Consider the following 14328-nt stretch of genomic DNA (forward strand, 5'->3'; position numbering starts at 1 on the left):
ATCATTTTGTTGGCATAGTTACCATCCTGTCCATGCATCCTCACCCAACCAAGGGGTGTACCCTGTAAACCTGCACCACCACCTCCACCACAGTCCTCAGCCCCTTTCCATCTCCTGATCCCGAGCCCCCAGCCCCACCATCTCTTGACGTTGTCTTCTCTGCCTCCATCCCAGGCCTCACTGCCTCTCTGGGTAGGATTCTGCTCTTTGCTCTTCTCCATTGATGGTCCCAGGGTCCTCCGCTCCTAGACTGATAAATTAATCATTCCCCTCTTTGTTACAAAATGTGCATCTTTAGATTTCCAACCCTCACATCAGTCCTGATAACAATTATTCACCATTGCATCACAAGAGACCCATCTATATTTCATTTCATCAGCCCTTCCTGGACAGGCTAGACACCACTCACTGAGACTCTACCTTCCTCCATGCCCTCTGGATCTAGGTTCCCTCTTGAAAGCTTGTAAGCCAGTCACTTCTTGCCTTTGAATCCCTCCCCCCATTTTGGGTAGCCAATGTACAAGTTGCCCATCCCTGTCTACCCTTTGTATGGAGGGGGTGGGTATAGTTCTTGCAGCAGGGACTGGTTTCCTCTTTTGAGCTGCTACATTTATAGTTGTAGGTCATGTTTATCAAATTGTATCAGATGATGCTTTTTTCCCTCTTCTTTCTTCTTCGGGTTGAGCTTTGTTTATCCAGTCATTGAAGTCTAGTCAAATGGGCATCATCTGCAAGTGTGGGTATTCTTACGTCTGTCTGGCCTCTTTTTATCGGCTGGCCGCCCCGCTCTCCACTCTAGACCTCTGTGGCTGTGTCACTGACCCTGAGCCCATGAGTCCCCAGATGTTGCCTCGCTACTGGCCGACCAGGTCTCCATCCGGGTTCACAGTAGTTTGCTGAACGATGTGAGATGGGGAAAAGGTTCGTATGATTCAATAGTGAATAACTGTTATCATGACTAATTGCGACTGTCACAATTGTAAAGGTAAAAGTTTTGTAACAAAAGCAGGGGAGTGGTTAATCTTACAGTCCAGAAACAGAGGACCCTAGGTCTATCAAGGGAGAAGAGCATAAACAGAATATGGGACCTTACCAGAGAAGCAGCAATACCAGAGACAGAGGCAGAGACAGATGGGGTCATGGATAGGGGGCGCAGCTGGGAAGAGAGGGACTAGGAGCTGGTGGCCAGGAGGCAGACTTGCAGAATGTGCCCTTTGGAGGTACAAATTATTATACATGTCTGAGTGCCTTTTTTAAAAAAAAAAAAAAAAAAGAAGCTAAAGTGAATAGAGAGAAATATTGTTAACTGATGGTATACAGACAGGGTTATAATCATTGTAATGAAACAAGGTGTATGATTTGTTGAATGTAAAACTGTTGCTCTGCCCTGTAATCTTTCACTCAATCCACAATAAAAACCTTAAAAAAAACCTATATACTTACCAACATTTTTTTCAATTCTTCAAGTTCCACTTCTTTGTTATCTTTTAACTTGATCATCTCTTCTAAAATAAGCAAAAGAAAACAAACATGTCAAAACCCAGATTACAAGAATAAACAAGAGAAAATTTAAATAAGAATACTATTTGAAAGGGAAGAATCAGGAAATGGGTTAATGCAACCTTAAAGCACAAAGGAAAGTTTATATCTAATTATATAAAAAATAATAAGGGATAAATTTTAACAATAATGTTTCTAGAAAGGTAATTCACTGTCAAATGAGCCCAAAATTCATGAAGGAAAATAAGCAATAAATTTTTGTTATGAGATCATCCAGCATGTGCCTTTGCTTTCAGTTCATCACTATTTAAACATCTAGTCTCTTAATCACTGAAAGCAAAAGTGCAGCCATTTTGACAACTTAATTTTTCTGTTTTAGTTAATAGCAAAGGTAAACAAGCATTGCCTAAAGCTTTGTAAACACATGAATACCCTTCCTGTCTTAGATATATGCTTTAACCATTTTTAGAATTTAATAGTCTAGTTCAACTTGAAGCCTGGTCCCTGTTTGTGTAACTTCTTAAAAGGAGTAGTCATCTAAGCAAACAGGCACAAGGAAAGTTAATCATGTACTCCGTTTTGGTGTGTTTATTGGGACGTCATGACCACCTTGTGTGGATGTTAGATATTATACTAATTGACATTGTTAAAATGGGCATAAATATTGCTCTTAAGAAATAGTCATTGTTGTTAAGTACCGAACCCATAAGGCTGTAAATCTTTACGGGAGCAGAAAGCCTCATCTTTCTCCCACGAAGCAGCTGGTAATTTCAAACTGCTGACCTTGCAGTTCACAGCCTGATTCATAACCACTACGCTACCAGAACTCCTTAGAAATAGTCATTGGACACTATTAAAAAACAGCCTTTTTGCTGCAGATGTCTCAGTAGTCAACATCCTAATAACAAAGGCTTTTCTCTTTCTTTGTTTATCTGGAGTGCCTGAGGACTGGACTCACTTACTCCAGGGCATCGGACCCAAGCTTAAGGGCAACATAATCATGCCAAACTTAAAGTGATCCTCCTTTCTAAGCTAAATGTAGGTTTTAATATCATCATCTGCAATTTTCACTGCTTTATTACAAATATACATTGTCTCTCTGCAGAAGAATCTTTAATTTCTTATTCCATGTATCCTATTTGAATACAAAACAAAATTATGTGTTTCATCTTTCTGCTCTTTTCAAGCTACTTTAAATTCTTACTTTATGTTGCCAAAAAATTATTTTGCTATTGAAATAATTCTTGTTTAGTCTCAACACAAAATTAATGTCTACCTTCATGGAATTAATCAAAATAGGGTCACAAAGATCACCAATAAATTATGATCACAAAGAGATACAATTCTCAGTTCTCACCACTGTTAAATTCTGTGGCATTTGATGTTATACGTATTACCACTTCTTATGTTTTCAAGATTTGAAAATCTTGATTTTCAAAATTTTTCATTATTCTCATTACCTGTTTCCTCTCTAACCCCTGCTCTTACTTCCTTTGCTGACCCCTTCCTTCTTGCTACCCTAAGTAATGCTTACAAGGCTTTTCTTTCTCTATACCTAATAAGTCAACATTTGGCTAATGAGGTAAAAAAAATCTTCCCAGGTCTCTAACCTCAGTTTTTTTCTCCTTTTTACATTTTACTGCCTATAAAAACTCAAAAATTATGTCCAGCTGTTACCTAAACACATATCTAAAATCTTCTCTTTCCTCACTATTGTTACTGTTAAGTGTCTTCGAGTCAACTCATAGAGACCCTGTATAGGGTTCCTAAGGAACAGATGGTGAATTTGAAATGACATTAATAATTACTGGAAAAATATTAGGCTTCCTGAAAATATCCTAAATGCTATATATTATTTTTCAATGTATAATTGTCTATAACTGTTAAGCAAAAAAACAACAACACCAAAATATGAAATGCTAATGCAGACAAAGAAAAACTTTCACATGCAAAATTTACTTAACTACAAGGTTTCATTTTACAAAAAAGAAGGTTAATTTTTAAAAACTCAAGAACTCAATGAAGACAGTAAACTAAGCATGTATCTACCCTCTCTCTTACCCCAAACCAATAATTTTAGAAAAAAAGCACATCAGAAAATAACAGCAACAAACAAGAGATAACTGTTAAACAGAAAGATGAGGAGTTCTGTTTCTGTTTTTTATATTTTACATTTTATATTTTATAATAAGTAGTATTATCACAGCAAATTTTATGTGTGAAACAGCATATAGACAGGGTGTTATAAAATGAAAAGGGAAGAACATGATCAGCAATTTTCAAGCTGAAAGAACTGAAGAAAAAACTCAAGCCTCAACTTGCAATATGACCTTAAGTATATACTATCATCTCAAGAAAAATTTGATGCATTAATGACACTAATGACCAAAGAACAGATAAGTTATGGGATAACATCAAGAACTTCATACCTGATGAAATCAAAAGGTCATTAAAAAGAAAGAAAAGTAAGAAGAGACCAAAATGGATATCAGAAAAGACTCTGAAACTTGCTCTTGCACATAGAAAAGCTTAAGCAACTGGAAGAAATAATGAAGTGAAAGTGCTGAACAGAGATTTCAAAGGGCAACTTTAGAAGACAAAGTGAAGTATTATAATGAAATATATGGAATTAGAAAACCAAAAGGGAAGAGCACACTCAACATTACCCAAACTGAAAGAACTAAAAATAAATTTCAAGCCTCAATTTGTACTATTAAAGGATTCAATGGGAAAAATATAGAATGATTCAGGAAGCATCAAAAGAAAATAAAAGCTTGGCATTTCAAACCCAACAGCTACTCCTCAGAAACCCTATACAGTGTCACTATGAGTCTGAACTGACTCAATGGCACTTAACAAAAACAGTATGTTCCTTATGGTCTTCCTCTGATAGGTTAAAAGAATGGTCTTGAAACTCAAAAACCATAAAGGTGAAACTATGAACTTGAACTGTTTCAGGTCTATGAACTTGAACTGTTTCAGGTCTGTGTAAACGAACAAAATGGGACATATTCCAAAGTTATGTAAGAGTTTGATTAACTTAGTTAGATTGCATAAGTTACATATTCAGAGTTAAAAGCAACAACACTGGATAACCAATTACAAGTAAAGGGTGAGAGAGAAGGAAGTGTATAAAATAACCTCAAGTTTTCTGGTTTTAAGAACTACTAGCCAAAGATGAAAATCAACCAATGGTGAGCACCTATGCCATTGTTAATGCTGTTTTCCTACTCATAATGTTTGGCATACTCCATCATCCTCTACAACCATCCATCATCTCATTGTTCCTTAAAGTCTACCTCTTCCATGAAGTTTTTTCCAACTCTGCAGTTCACACTGATATTTTTGTTAACAGAAATAAGACACCTCAATCAATAAGAAATCAGTGAGCATCTACCCCGTGTATACAATTATGCATAAAATGAAAACACATGTTTATATGCTGTTTCATACAAAAAATATACTGTGATAATACTACTTATTATAAAACGTAAAATATAAAAAATAGAAACAAAGACTCTGGTATTTTTTTCCCTTACTCTAATGGAATTCTTGTTCACCCACTCATTTTAGACATCGTTCTAATGGAAATTTGTTCAGCCTTTCCCCCATAATAACTAGAAATTTTACAAAATCTTTTATAAAGCAGGATATTTTACTATTTGCATATGTTCCTACATCAGTTAAGATAATTCTAAGAAACACATGTAGTACTGTTTCACAGCTCTAAAATTCCTATTCAAACTTCTAGTTAATTGCTCTATTATAAAAAAATAAGTTGTGCATTTGATTTTTATACAAATAACAGTCACTTACTTTTAATATTTTACTCAAGTATTACAAATAAATATTCATTCAATATAATTGTTGTTAAGTGCCATCGAGTCTGTTCTGACCCATAGTGATCCTTTATAGCATTTCCAAGGAATGACTGGTGAGCTTGAACCACTGACTTTGCAGTTCAAACCAACTTTGCAGTCCAGTGCATTAACCCACAGAGCCACATCAGGACTCCACAAAATAACTGGGAGACCAAAATTATTACATTGTCAACTGAACAATTGAAAAGGAAGTTTGTTGCTATGTGCCCTTAAGTCAGTTCCAACTCATAGCAAGCCTGGATTAATGTTTCATAGCAACCCTGTATAGTGTTTCTGAGAGTGGCTGGGGGGTTTGAACTGCTAACCTTCAGCTGAGTGTGGTTAGCAGTCCAGTGCTTATCCTACAGTGCCACATCTGGGTCCCTAAAGGAAGTCATTGTCAAGTGCTGTAGAGTAAGTTCTGACCCATAGTGACCCTGCTTAGGGTTTCTGAGTAAATTAAAACAGCACTTTAAACTGAGAAACTCATTAAAAATTAGATGAGGACTGCACTTACAACCTTTCTAATATAAAGTAATACTGAGAAAATAAAAATATTTACCACTGAATAGTAAAATTTTGGATTCTTACAGGTTACTCTACCATGAAAAAGTTAGGTGATGAAAAAGGAAAAACACAATGGTCCAAAAGTTCAATTACACATATCATTTGTGGAATGTTTTCAAAGTAAACATTTCAGATATTAGGCAATCTTAGTTGTAACTTTTTAATTAAGTAAGCTAATATTAGAGTTTAAAGAAAGTTATAGAGCAATTCTGGGGAAAATGCTAATTAGTGAATTTTTAATTATAAGAATGGTTATTTTCACTGGAATAATTGGAAAAAATACATTTTTTGCCTCGCTAATTTTCTACATGACTTACCAAGCTTAAAATGATTAAAATTAGCTAACTGCATTGTCATAAATTTTAAAAATAACTATATAACTTCTTTTTGGTCATGAAACTTATTGAATACTATTACATATTTTCTTATAAATAGTTCATGATTCAAACATGGTTAAGCAATGAAATTTCAAAATTCAATTATAAGTTATAACAGTCATTTGTCACTGAGGACCCTGAATCCTAAATAAGGAAAATAGACTACAAACATCTCTTAGGCTCCTTCCATTTCTGGATATCTATGATATGTTATGAAACTGAATAGCTTATACTTCAGGTTCAAATTATTTTCAAAAAATTAAACACAGAATGGGGAATTAAACAGGATACTTCAATAGGCTGTCTATAAGTGATACATCAAAAAAATTTAAGGAACCTAAATGCCCATCCATAGAAGAATGGTTAAACAAATTTTGGTACATACACACAATGTAGTACTATGAAACACTGAAGAATAACAAATCTGTAAAACACTTCACAGCGTAGAAGAACCTAAAGGATATTCATTATACTGAGTCAATCACAAAAGGACAAATATTGTATGAGACAATTGTAAAAAGGTATGAAAAGGTTTTCTTAATTAAAGAAACAATCTATGATGGTTACATGGGGGAAAAGGAAAGGGAAAATTATTCACAGGCTTAAGGGTAGACATATGTTAACATAGGTGACAGGGCAGGCAATATACAACAAGAGGGAGGTTAAGAGGAAAGATAGAGATAGCCAGAGATAGAGGGAGGATGTAAGAGTTAAAGTGACTAGAGCTAAATATTATTAAACATTGGTACATAGAGGGGATTTGCAATCACTGTAATGAAGCAAAGTATATGATTTGTTGAATGTGTAATTAAGCTCTGTAAACCTTCACTCAGTTCACAATAAAAGGTCTAAAAAACAAAAAATAAAAAAATTTTGTTGAATAATCACTATTGGCAAATGGAGTTGTGAGCTGAAAATCGACTCAATGGTACCCAGCAACAATTCTGAAATGCTGTTTATTTTTATAATAAGATAATATTATCAAGGAGCCCTGGTATGGTGCTGTAGGGTAAGCACTGTACTGCTAACCACAAGATCAGTGGTTCAAATCCACCAGCTGCTCCTCAGAAAACCTATAGAGGGTTTCTGTGAGTCAGAATCAGCTCAACAAGACTTAAGAACAACAATATTATCAAAGTATACATGATGCTTTGTAAGTCTTACCCAATTCATCTGATTTCTTTTGAATTTCCACGGTAAATATTTTCATTTGATCTTCGTTTGTTTCCAGTCTTGTAAATATATTATTTTAAAATGTAAAACACGCCGGAGTTAGAATTCATTTTGTAACTAAATATAATTTAGCAATTGATACATCTTAACACATATTTTCCAATAATAATTCAATATTTATTGAATACCTGGTCTGTGTAAGACAGCATGATTTTTAAAATAAAATGTTACAATATACAGAAATGTATATTAATTACATCCACATAAAACCTTACAGCATATAGTCATAATTTTGTCACTAAGCTATTAATGATAAGCAAATTAATACACTCTAGAATTCTGAAGGAGATTACATATATAACCATTGTACTGAATTTTGCCTTAGAAACAATGTAAGTACAAGAACTTGTGCAATTCACTTAACTTTTTTGTCTCACTTTCCTTGTCTATACAATTGAGGTAATTGAGAAAGAGAACATAAAAAATTTCTTACAATTTTAAACTTTGCAAAATCATCAGGACAAGCCAGTAAAGAATATATAGGATAAGGGCAATTAGCTTTTCTAACTTCACTATGCACAAGCAGTGCAGAAAATCTGCTGGTAGACCCAGGTCATGCCATAAGAAAGAAGCTTGTTCCTCTCCCTTAATGATTTAATTAGTCCTGATACAAATGGAGCAAAAATAAAGCTATTCTAGTAGCTTTATGAGAATATTTATTCAAGGTGAAGTAATGAAAAATAGAACAAGTTTTTAACACCCAATTTTTTTACAAACTGCTGTTTAGATGAAATGCAAATAAATTTATTGTGGCACTGTAGGGGCAGCACTGTATTGGGAACCACAAGGTTCGCGGTTCAAACCCACCAGCTGCTCCTCAGACATCCTATACAGAGTCGCTATGAGTCAGAACTGACTCAACGGCACTTAACAACAGCAACAGCATGGTTAGTTATAAAGAACATGGGTAATGTAGTGGGCTTATAAGTTGGGCTGTTAACTGCAAGCAGTTCAAATCTATCTGCCACTTCAGTGGGAGAAAGATGAGGTTTTTTGCTCCCATAAATATTTACAGCCTCAGAAACCCTTTACTGGGACACTATGAGTTGGAACCGACTCCATGGTACATAATTCACCACCATCACCATAATTATTCATATTCATTAATTCATTCAACCATTCATTTGCCTGTTTGGTTTACTGAAGTTTGGTTTACTGAATTTTCAGATTTCTGATTTTAAGTTAGAGACTACTACTAAGCTAAATAGCCTAGGAAATTATTTCTTTGAAGATAATAATAACTATCATCGCCTAGCTGTCAATTTTCTGTACTGTGGTGACTTACATGTTGCTGTGATGTTAGAAGCTAGCCTACTAGTATCTCAAATAAAATACCAACTGGGTCACCCATGGTGACAAGTTTTCAAAGGTTTCAGTAGAGCTGCAAGACTAAGGCAGAATAGAAAGAAAGACCTGGCAACCCACTTTCAAAAATTAGCCAATGAAAACTTTATGTATCACAATAAAACAATGTCCAACTCACTTGCTTTAGACACAACATTAGGAGGGAAGGCCATTAGTTGGAGGAGGAGCACAAAATGCAGGGGGGCTTCAAAAAGTTTGTGGGAAATGGAATTTTAAAAGAGAATAGAATTTTGCCACAAATATTTTGAAATTCCCTCAGATTTGGTAAAATAGAGAACTGGTGAGGGTGAAGGAGACCCTCAGTGGGATGGATTGGCACAATAGCTACAATGATGGGACTCCAACATGCAGGCAATCATGGAGATGATACAGGACTGGGTAGCATTTCTTTCTGTTGTACATAAAGTTGCCATGAGTTAGAATCTACTCTATGGCAATTATCTATTTAATAATAATCTACAATTAAATTAAATATGTCAAATTACTGTATCCTCATTTATGAGTCTGTCTATATACAGTTTGATTCTAGGGAAAGTATCACGGTGTCTGTCTTAGAAAATAAACCAAAACCAATTGCAGTTGAGTGGTTCCAACTCATGACAATCTCATATGTGTCAGAGAACTGTGCTCTACAAGTTTTCAATGGCTTATTTTTCAAAGGTAGTTCAACAAGTCTTTCTTCTGAGGAGCCTTTGGGTGGTCTCCAACCTCTTAGTCTTTCAGTTAGCAGTCAAGTTCATTAACAATTAATTCAGGGACTCTGCTACAGAGAATATTTGCTTTTAAATCTTTTCCAGACACACTTCCCTACCCAATAAAATCTTTTAAAATGTAGTCCCACTTGTCATGGATTTAACTCTATCTCCAAAAAATATATGTCAATATCACTAGGCCATAATTCTCAGTAGTGTGTGGTTAGCCTCCATTTTAAGTTAAAAGTTGTAAATCTTAGCCTCTATTCTTGTCTGTTATATTAATACTGCAAGAGACTAGGTTGTGTTAATGAGGGTTTGTTGGTGTTGTTGAGTCAGTTCCAACACATAGTGACTCTGCACACAGTTGCCTAGAAGTGACTGGTTAGCTTAAACCACAGACCTTGTGGTTCAAACTGACTCTGCAGTCCAGCGCATTAACCCACAGTGCCACACCAGTAATCCCTAAAGAATAAGTTATGTTTTTGTTGTTAAGTTCTGTCAAGTTGGTTGCAAACCATAGCAACCCTGTATAGGGTTTCTAAGGAGAAGCTGATGAGCCTGAACTGCTGACTTTACAGTTCAAACCAGCTTTACAGTCCAGCGCATTACCCCACAGTGTCACATCAGGACTTACGTAGGATGTATCTGAATGACCTTCAACCACTCTAGAAGAGATAAAAGCAGAGAGGGAGAGACCTAAATACCACCAAACAAGAGCCAGAAGCAAAGTTGTTGTTGTTGTTGTTGTTAAGTGCCGTTGAGTCGGTTCCGACCCATAGCGACCCTGTACAGGGTTTCCGAGGGTGTAAATCTTTACGGGAGTAGAAAGCCTCATCTTTCTCCCACAGAGCCGCTGGTAGTTTTGAGCCGCTGACCTTAAGGTTCGCAGCCCGATTCGTAACCACTACGCTACCAGAGCTCCTTGTACAACCGTTAAATCTGGAGTCCCTGCACTGAGAGCCTCCTAGGCCCAGGGGGAGATTGAAAAAAGGTACTTTCCACAGTCAAGAATGAGAGAAAGCTCTTCCCTAGAGCTGGGGCCCTGAATCCAGAATGCTGTAGGATCAGCCCTGGATTTCAAAACACAAGATAGGCAGCTCAAATCCACCAGCTGCTCCTCAGAAACCTTATACTGGGTGACTGAGTCCAAAATGAGTCGACGGCACTTAACAACAACAACAAACTGTAAGAGGAATCCTGGTGTGGTATTGTAGGATAGGCACTGGATTGCTAACCACAATGTTGGAAATTCAAACCCACCTCAGAAACCCTGTACAAGGTCGCTATGAGTCAGAACCAACTCCACAGCACACAACAACAACAACAATTCACTCTTTGGAAACCATATATAAGGTCACTATGAGTCAGAAGCAACTCCACAGCACTTAACAACAACCAAACTGTGAAAGAATAAGTTTTTGATTGTTAAAAATCAACTACTTGTGATATTTCTGCTAATGCAGCCCTAGATAAAGTAGGACCAGACACTAATGGGCTTCAAAAAGTTCAAAGAAAACATCTATTATCTTTTATCTTTTAATTAAATTTTTCCATGAGCATTTTGAAGCCCCTTTGTATATTAAAAAAGAGACTTAAAGTTGTAATAGGAATTACAAGTCAGTTGACAATTAATAGAAAATTATAGTAAATATTAGAAATCAATTATTTTCATTCAATTATATAATAAATATTTTTACCTTTGCTTTTCTGTTTTCAATAATTCTTTCAAGTTGCAGATAGTAGTGTTAAGTTCAGTAACCACAAATGAATGAGAAGCTTTAGTGCTATTGAATTCTTGCATTTGAGCTTCATTTTCTCCAGTGAGCTGATCAATTGTTTTTCTTGCTCTCTGTAAATCTTCTTCTAAAACATTTTGAGTGGTCTAAATGAAATAAAGTTTAAAACAAAAATACTGATGGTCCAAAGGACTAAAGGAGAAAAACCTAAATTTATCTACATCTTTAAATTTGCTTTCCCTCACTCCAAGAATATTCTACCACTATTTATATTTCAACTGACCATTCCTCCAAAATCCCAAACATACTCCCAAGTGTTACTTGGAGTCCTTCCTAGCCAATTCAGCCCACAGTGTTCTTTCAGTTCTTAGAACTGTTACAGCTCTTTATTGTCATCCTGTTAGTTCCTAGCTTAGTCTTATATTTTAATTGTAATTCCTGGATATTTGTATCCAGTGTTAATTAAACTATACGTATTTTAAAAACTAAGATTCTCTATTGAAGCTCCAGGTCCTTGAACATTGTATTATTATTCAATAAATGTTTGTTGACTAATAGTGTGAGACTTATTAGTTTTTTAATCATACCACACTTCTTTGCAAAGACATTTTAATATCTTCTAGTTCTGACATCAGACAATCCTGTTTCTCATTTGATTCTTTTAAGCTTTCCTTCTGCAATTCTAGAAAAAAAAAGTTATAGATAAGTTAACGCTTAATGGAAAATGCATACCAAGAAAACAAATTCATATTCATAACCATTACTCATTGTCATCCATTCAAAAAAAAAACCTATTGCAATAGAGTCAATTCCAGCTCACAGCAACCTTATATAGGATTTCTGAGGGTGGAAATCTTCATGGGAGCAGAAAGTTTCATCTTTCTCCCACAAAGCAGCTAGTGGGTTTGAATTGCCAACCTTGCATTTATCAGTCTAATGTTTATCCTACATTGCTTATCTGAAGAAAGACAAAGATTCATATGGGACAACATGAAAAAGAATAACCTACGGGTGACTGGAATTCTAGAACAGAAAATTATGCAAATATATATGCACTGATATTGGTCATCATCAATTTTTACTGCTTTTCAACAAACACTTTCTCACAAACACTCAAGGATCGATATATATACTTTTCAGCACAGCATTTTTAATAATAGTAAAATATTTGATATAATTTAAATCTATAACAAGGAATATATTCAATTATGGTGGAACTCACATATGCTGGTACACCATGCAGCTACTGAAAATGATAACATAGACAGCAATGTAGATATATGTTCATAAAATACTATATGAGCGGAACTTTAAAAAGTTCATGGAAAAATGGAATTAAAAGGCAACTGATGATTGAGGACTTCCGGCGCTTCCCTGACCAGGCAGCTCAGGTAGGGCAGTCTTGGGGAAAAGGGGCGGAATCGCACATAAGAAACCTCTGTCTAGCAGACAGACAGCCTTTGAACAAACATAAGATCTTATATTTCAACATTCTGAGCTTGTTTTTTTTTAAAGATCAAATTGCTGAGGAATTACAGGCATTTTAAGCTTTTGTCTGCCTGCACGCCCATGCTGGCGAGTGCCTCTGCCCCCTGCAGACCTTGGAATGCAGGGCTAGAGCAACCCCACTTAGAAGGCTGCATTTCCAGAGAAAAGAAAGCATAAACTAACAAAGCCAAACAAATAGAGAGGGATATCAGTGCGGATATCAGGAAATTAGGGGTACCGACGGTACAGAGAGACTGAGAGAGGCATTTTTTATGTCATCAAATACAGACACTACCTCCCTGAAGCCATGACCACCAGCCCTCTGACAAGCCGCTGAGGCTCAGGAATGCCCAAGGCACAGGCCAGCCCCTGAGGCCCACACACTCCCACTAAGGCCAAGGCCTGCCCGGAGGCCCAACCCACCCACAGACTGGTCACAAAGGTCCAGGCCCAACCAAGACCCAACCCATTGCGTAGCCAGATCACTGAGGCCCAGGGCCCTGGAGGCCCAGGGCCCCGAAGGCCCAACCCACCACGTAGCCCGGTCGCCAAGGCCCAGTGCCCCTGAGACCCAACCTGCCCTCAGCCCGGTCCCCGAGGCACAGGCCCCCTGAGGCCCAAGCCGCCCAAGCCACCCACTGAGGCTCAAGTCGCCCGATGCCCAGCTGCTGACACCCAGGTCTCCTGAGGCCCAAACCGCCCACCCGAGGACCAAACCACCCGCCCAAGGACCAAGCCACCCGCCTGAGGACCAACCCTCCTGCAGCCCGGTCGCTGATGCCTAGGCCCCCAGAGGCCCAAACCGCCCGCCCAAGGCTCAACCCATCAGCCCGAGGCCAAACGGCCTGCCAACCAGGCCCAGGCCCAACTGAGGCCCCAAAAAGTTACTCTGAGTTAAGCAATAAGGAGAGTGAAAAGGGAAGACCACATTCTAATCACATCTTCCTGGAGGTAATCAGAAAACATAAAAAATTACCAAAACACCAGTGTTTATAGCAGCAAAAGATATATGCACACCAATGTTTATAGCAGCACTATTTACAATAGCAAAAAGATGGAGACAGCCAAAGTGCCTATCAACTGAAGAATGGATAAACAAATTGTGGTACATACACACAATGGAATATTATGCTACATTGAAGAATAACAAGGAAGCGGTAAGCCAACACATAACATGGATGAACCTTGAGGACATTATGCTGAGTGAAATTACTCAGTCACATAAAGAGAAATACTGCATAGGACCACTACTGTAAAAGACCAAGAAAAAGAAATTATACTAAAAAGGGGTAGGGGGAAGTCTTTGTTGTTTGCTGGGACGTGGTGATGGGGGTGGGGGGAGGGGAGAGGGCGGAGCGCAGGATGGGGATTGGACACAGGAGAGCTTGGGTACTAGGGAGGGGGGCAATATACAGGGAGGGAGAGGGAAGTGGAGAAACGGGGCAGATGGGAGAACAATTGGGCATGTTCGAAAGGGGTAAATGGGACAGAGATAAAGAACGATATA

At 37.3% G+C, this 14328-nt stretch overlaps 1 protein-coding gene across 1 annotated transcript in view; it reads right to left on the reverse strand.

The window, feature by feature from the left end:
- SYCP1 (synaptonemal complex protein 1) overlaps positions 1-14328 on the reverse strand; it is a 152924-nt gene that overhangs the window by 105842 nt on the left and 32754 nt on the right. The window contains exons 12-15 of the mRNA XM_006865869.1: positions 11921-12015; positions 11295-11479; positions 7469-7536; positions 1444-1505 (exon numbers count right to left, since the gene is read on the reverse strand). Coding sequence (XP_006865931.1) covers positions 1444-1505; positions 7469-7536; positions 11295-11479; positions 11921-12015 — 410 coding nt within the window. The remainder of the gene's footprint in view (positions 1-1443; positions 1506-7468; positions 7537-11294; positions 11480-11920; positions 12016-14328) is intronic.

This window comes from Chrysochloris asiatica, unplaced genomic scaffold, assembly GCF_000296735.1.
Source record: "Chrysochloris asiatica unplaced genomic scaffold, ChrAsi1.0 scaffold00085, whole genome shotgun sequence".
Lineage (NCBI taxonomy): Eukaryota > Metazoa > Chordata > Mammalia > Afrosoricida > Chrysochloridae > Chrysochloris > Chrysochloris asiatica.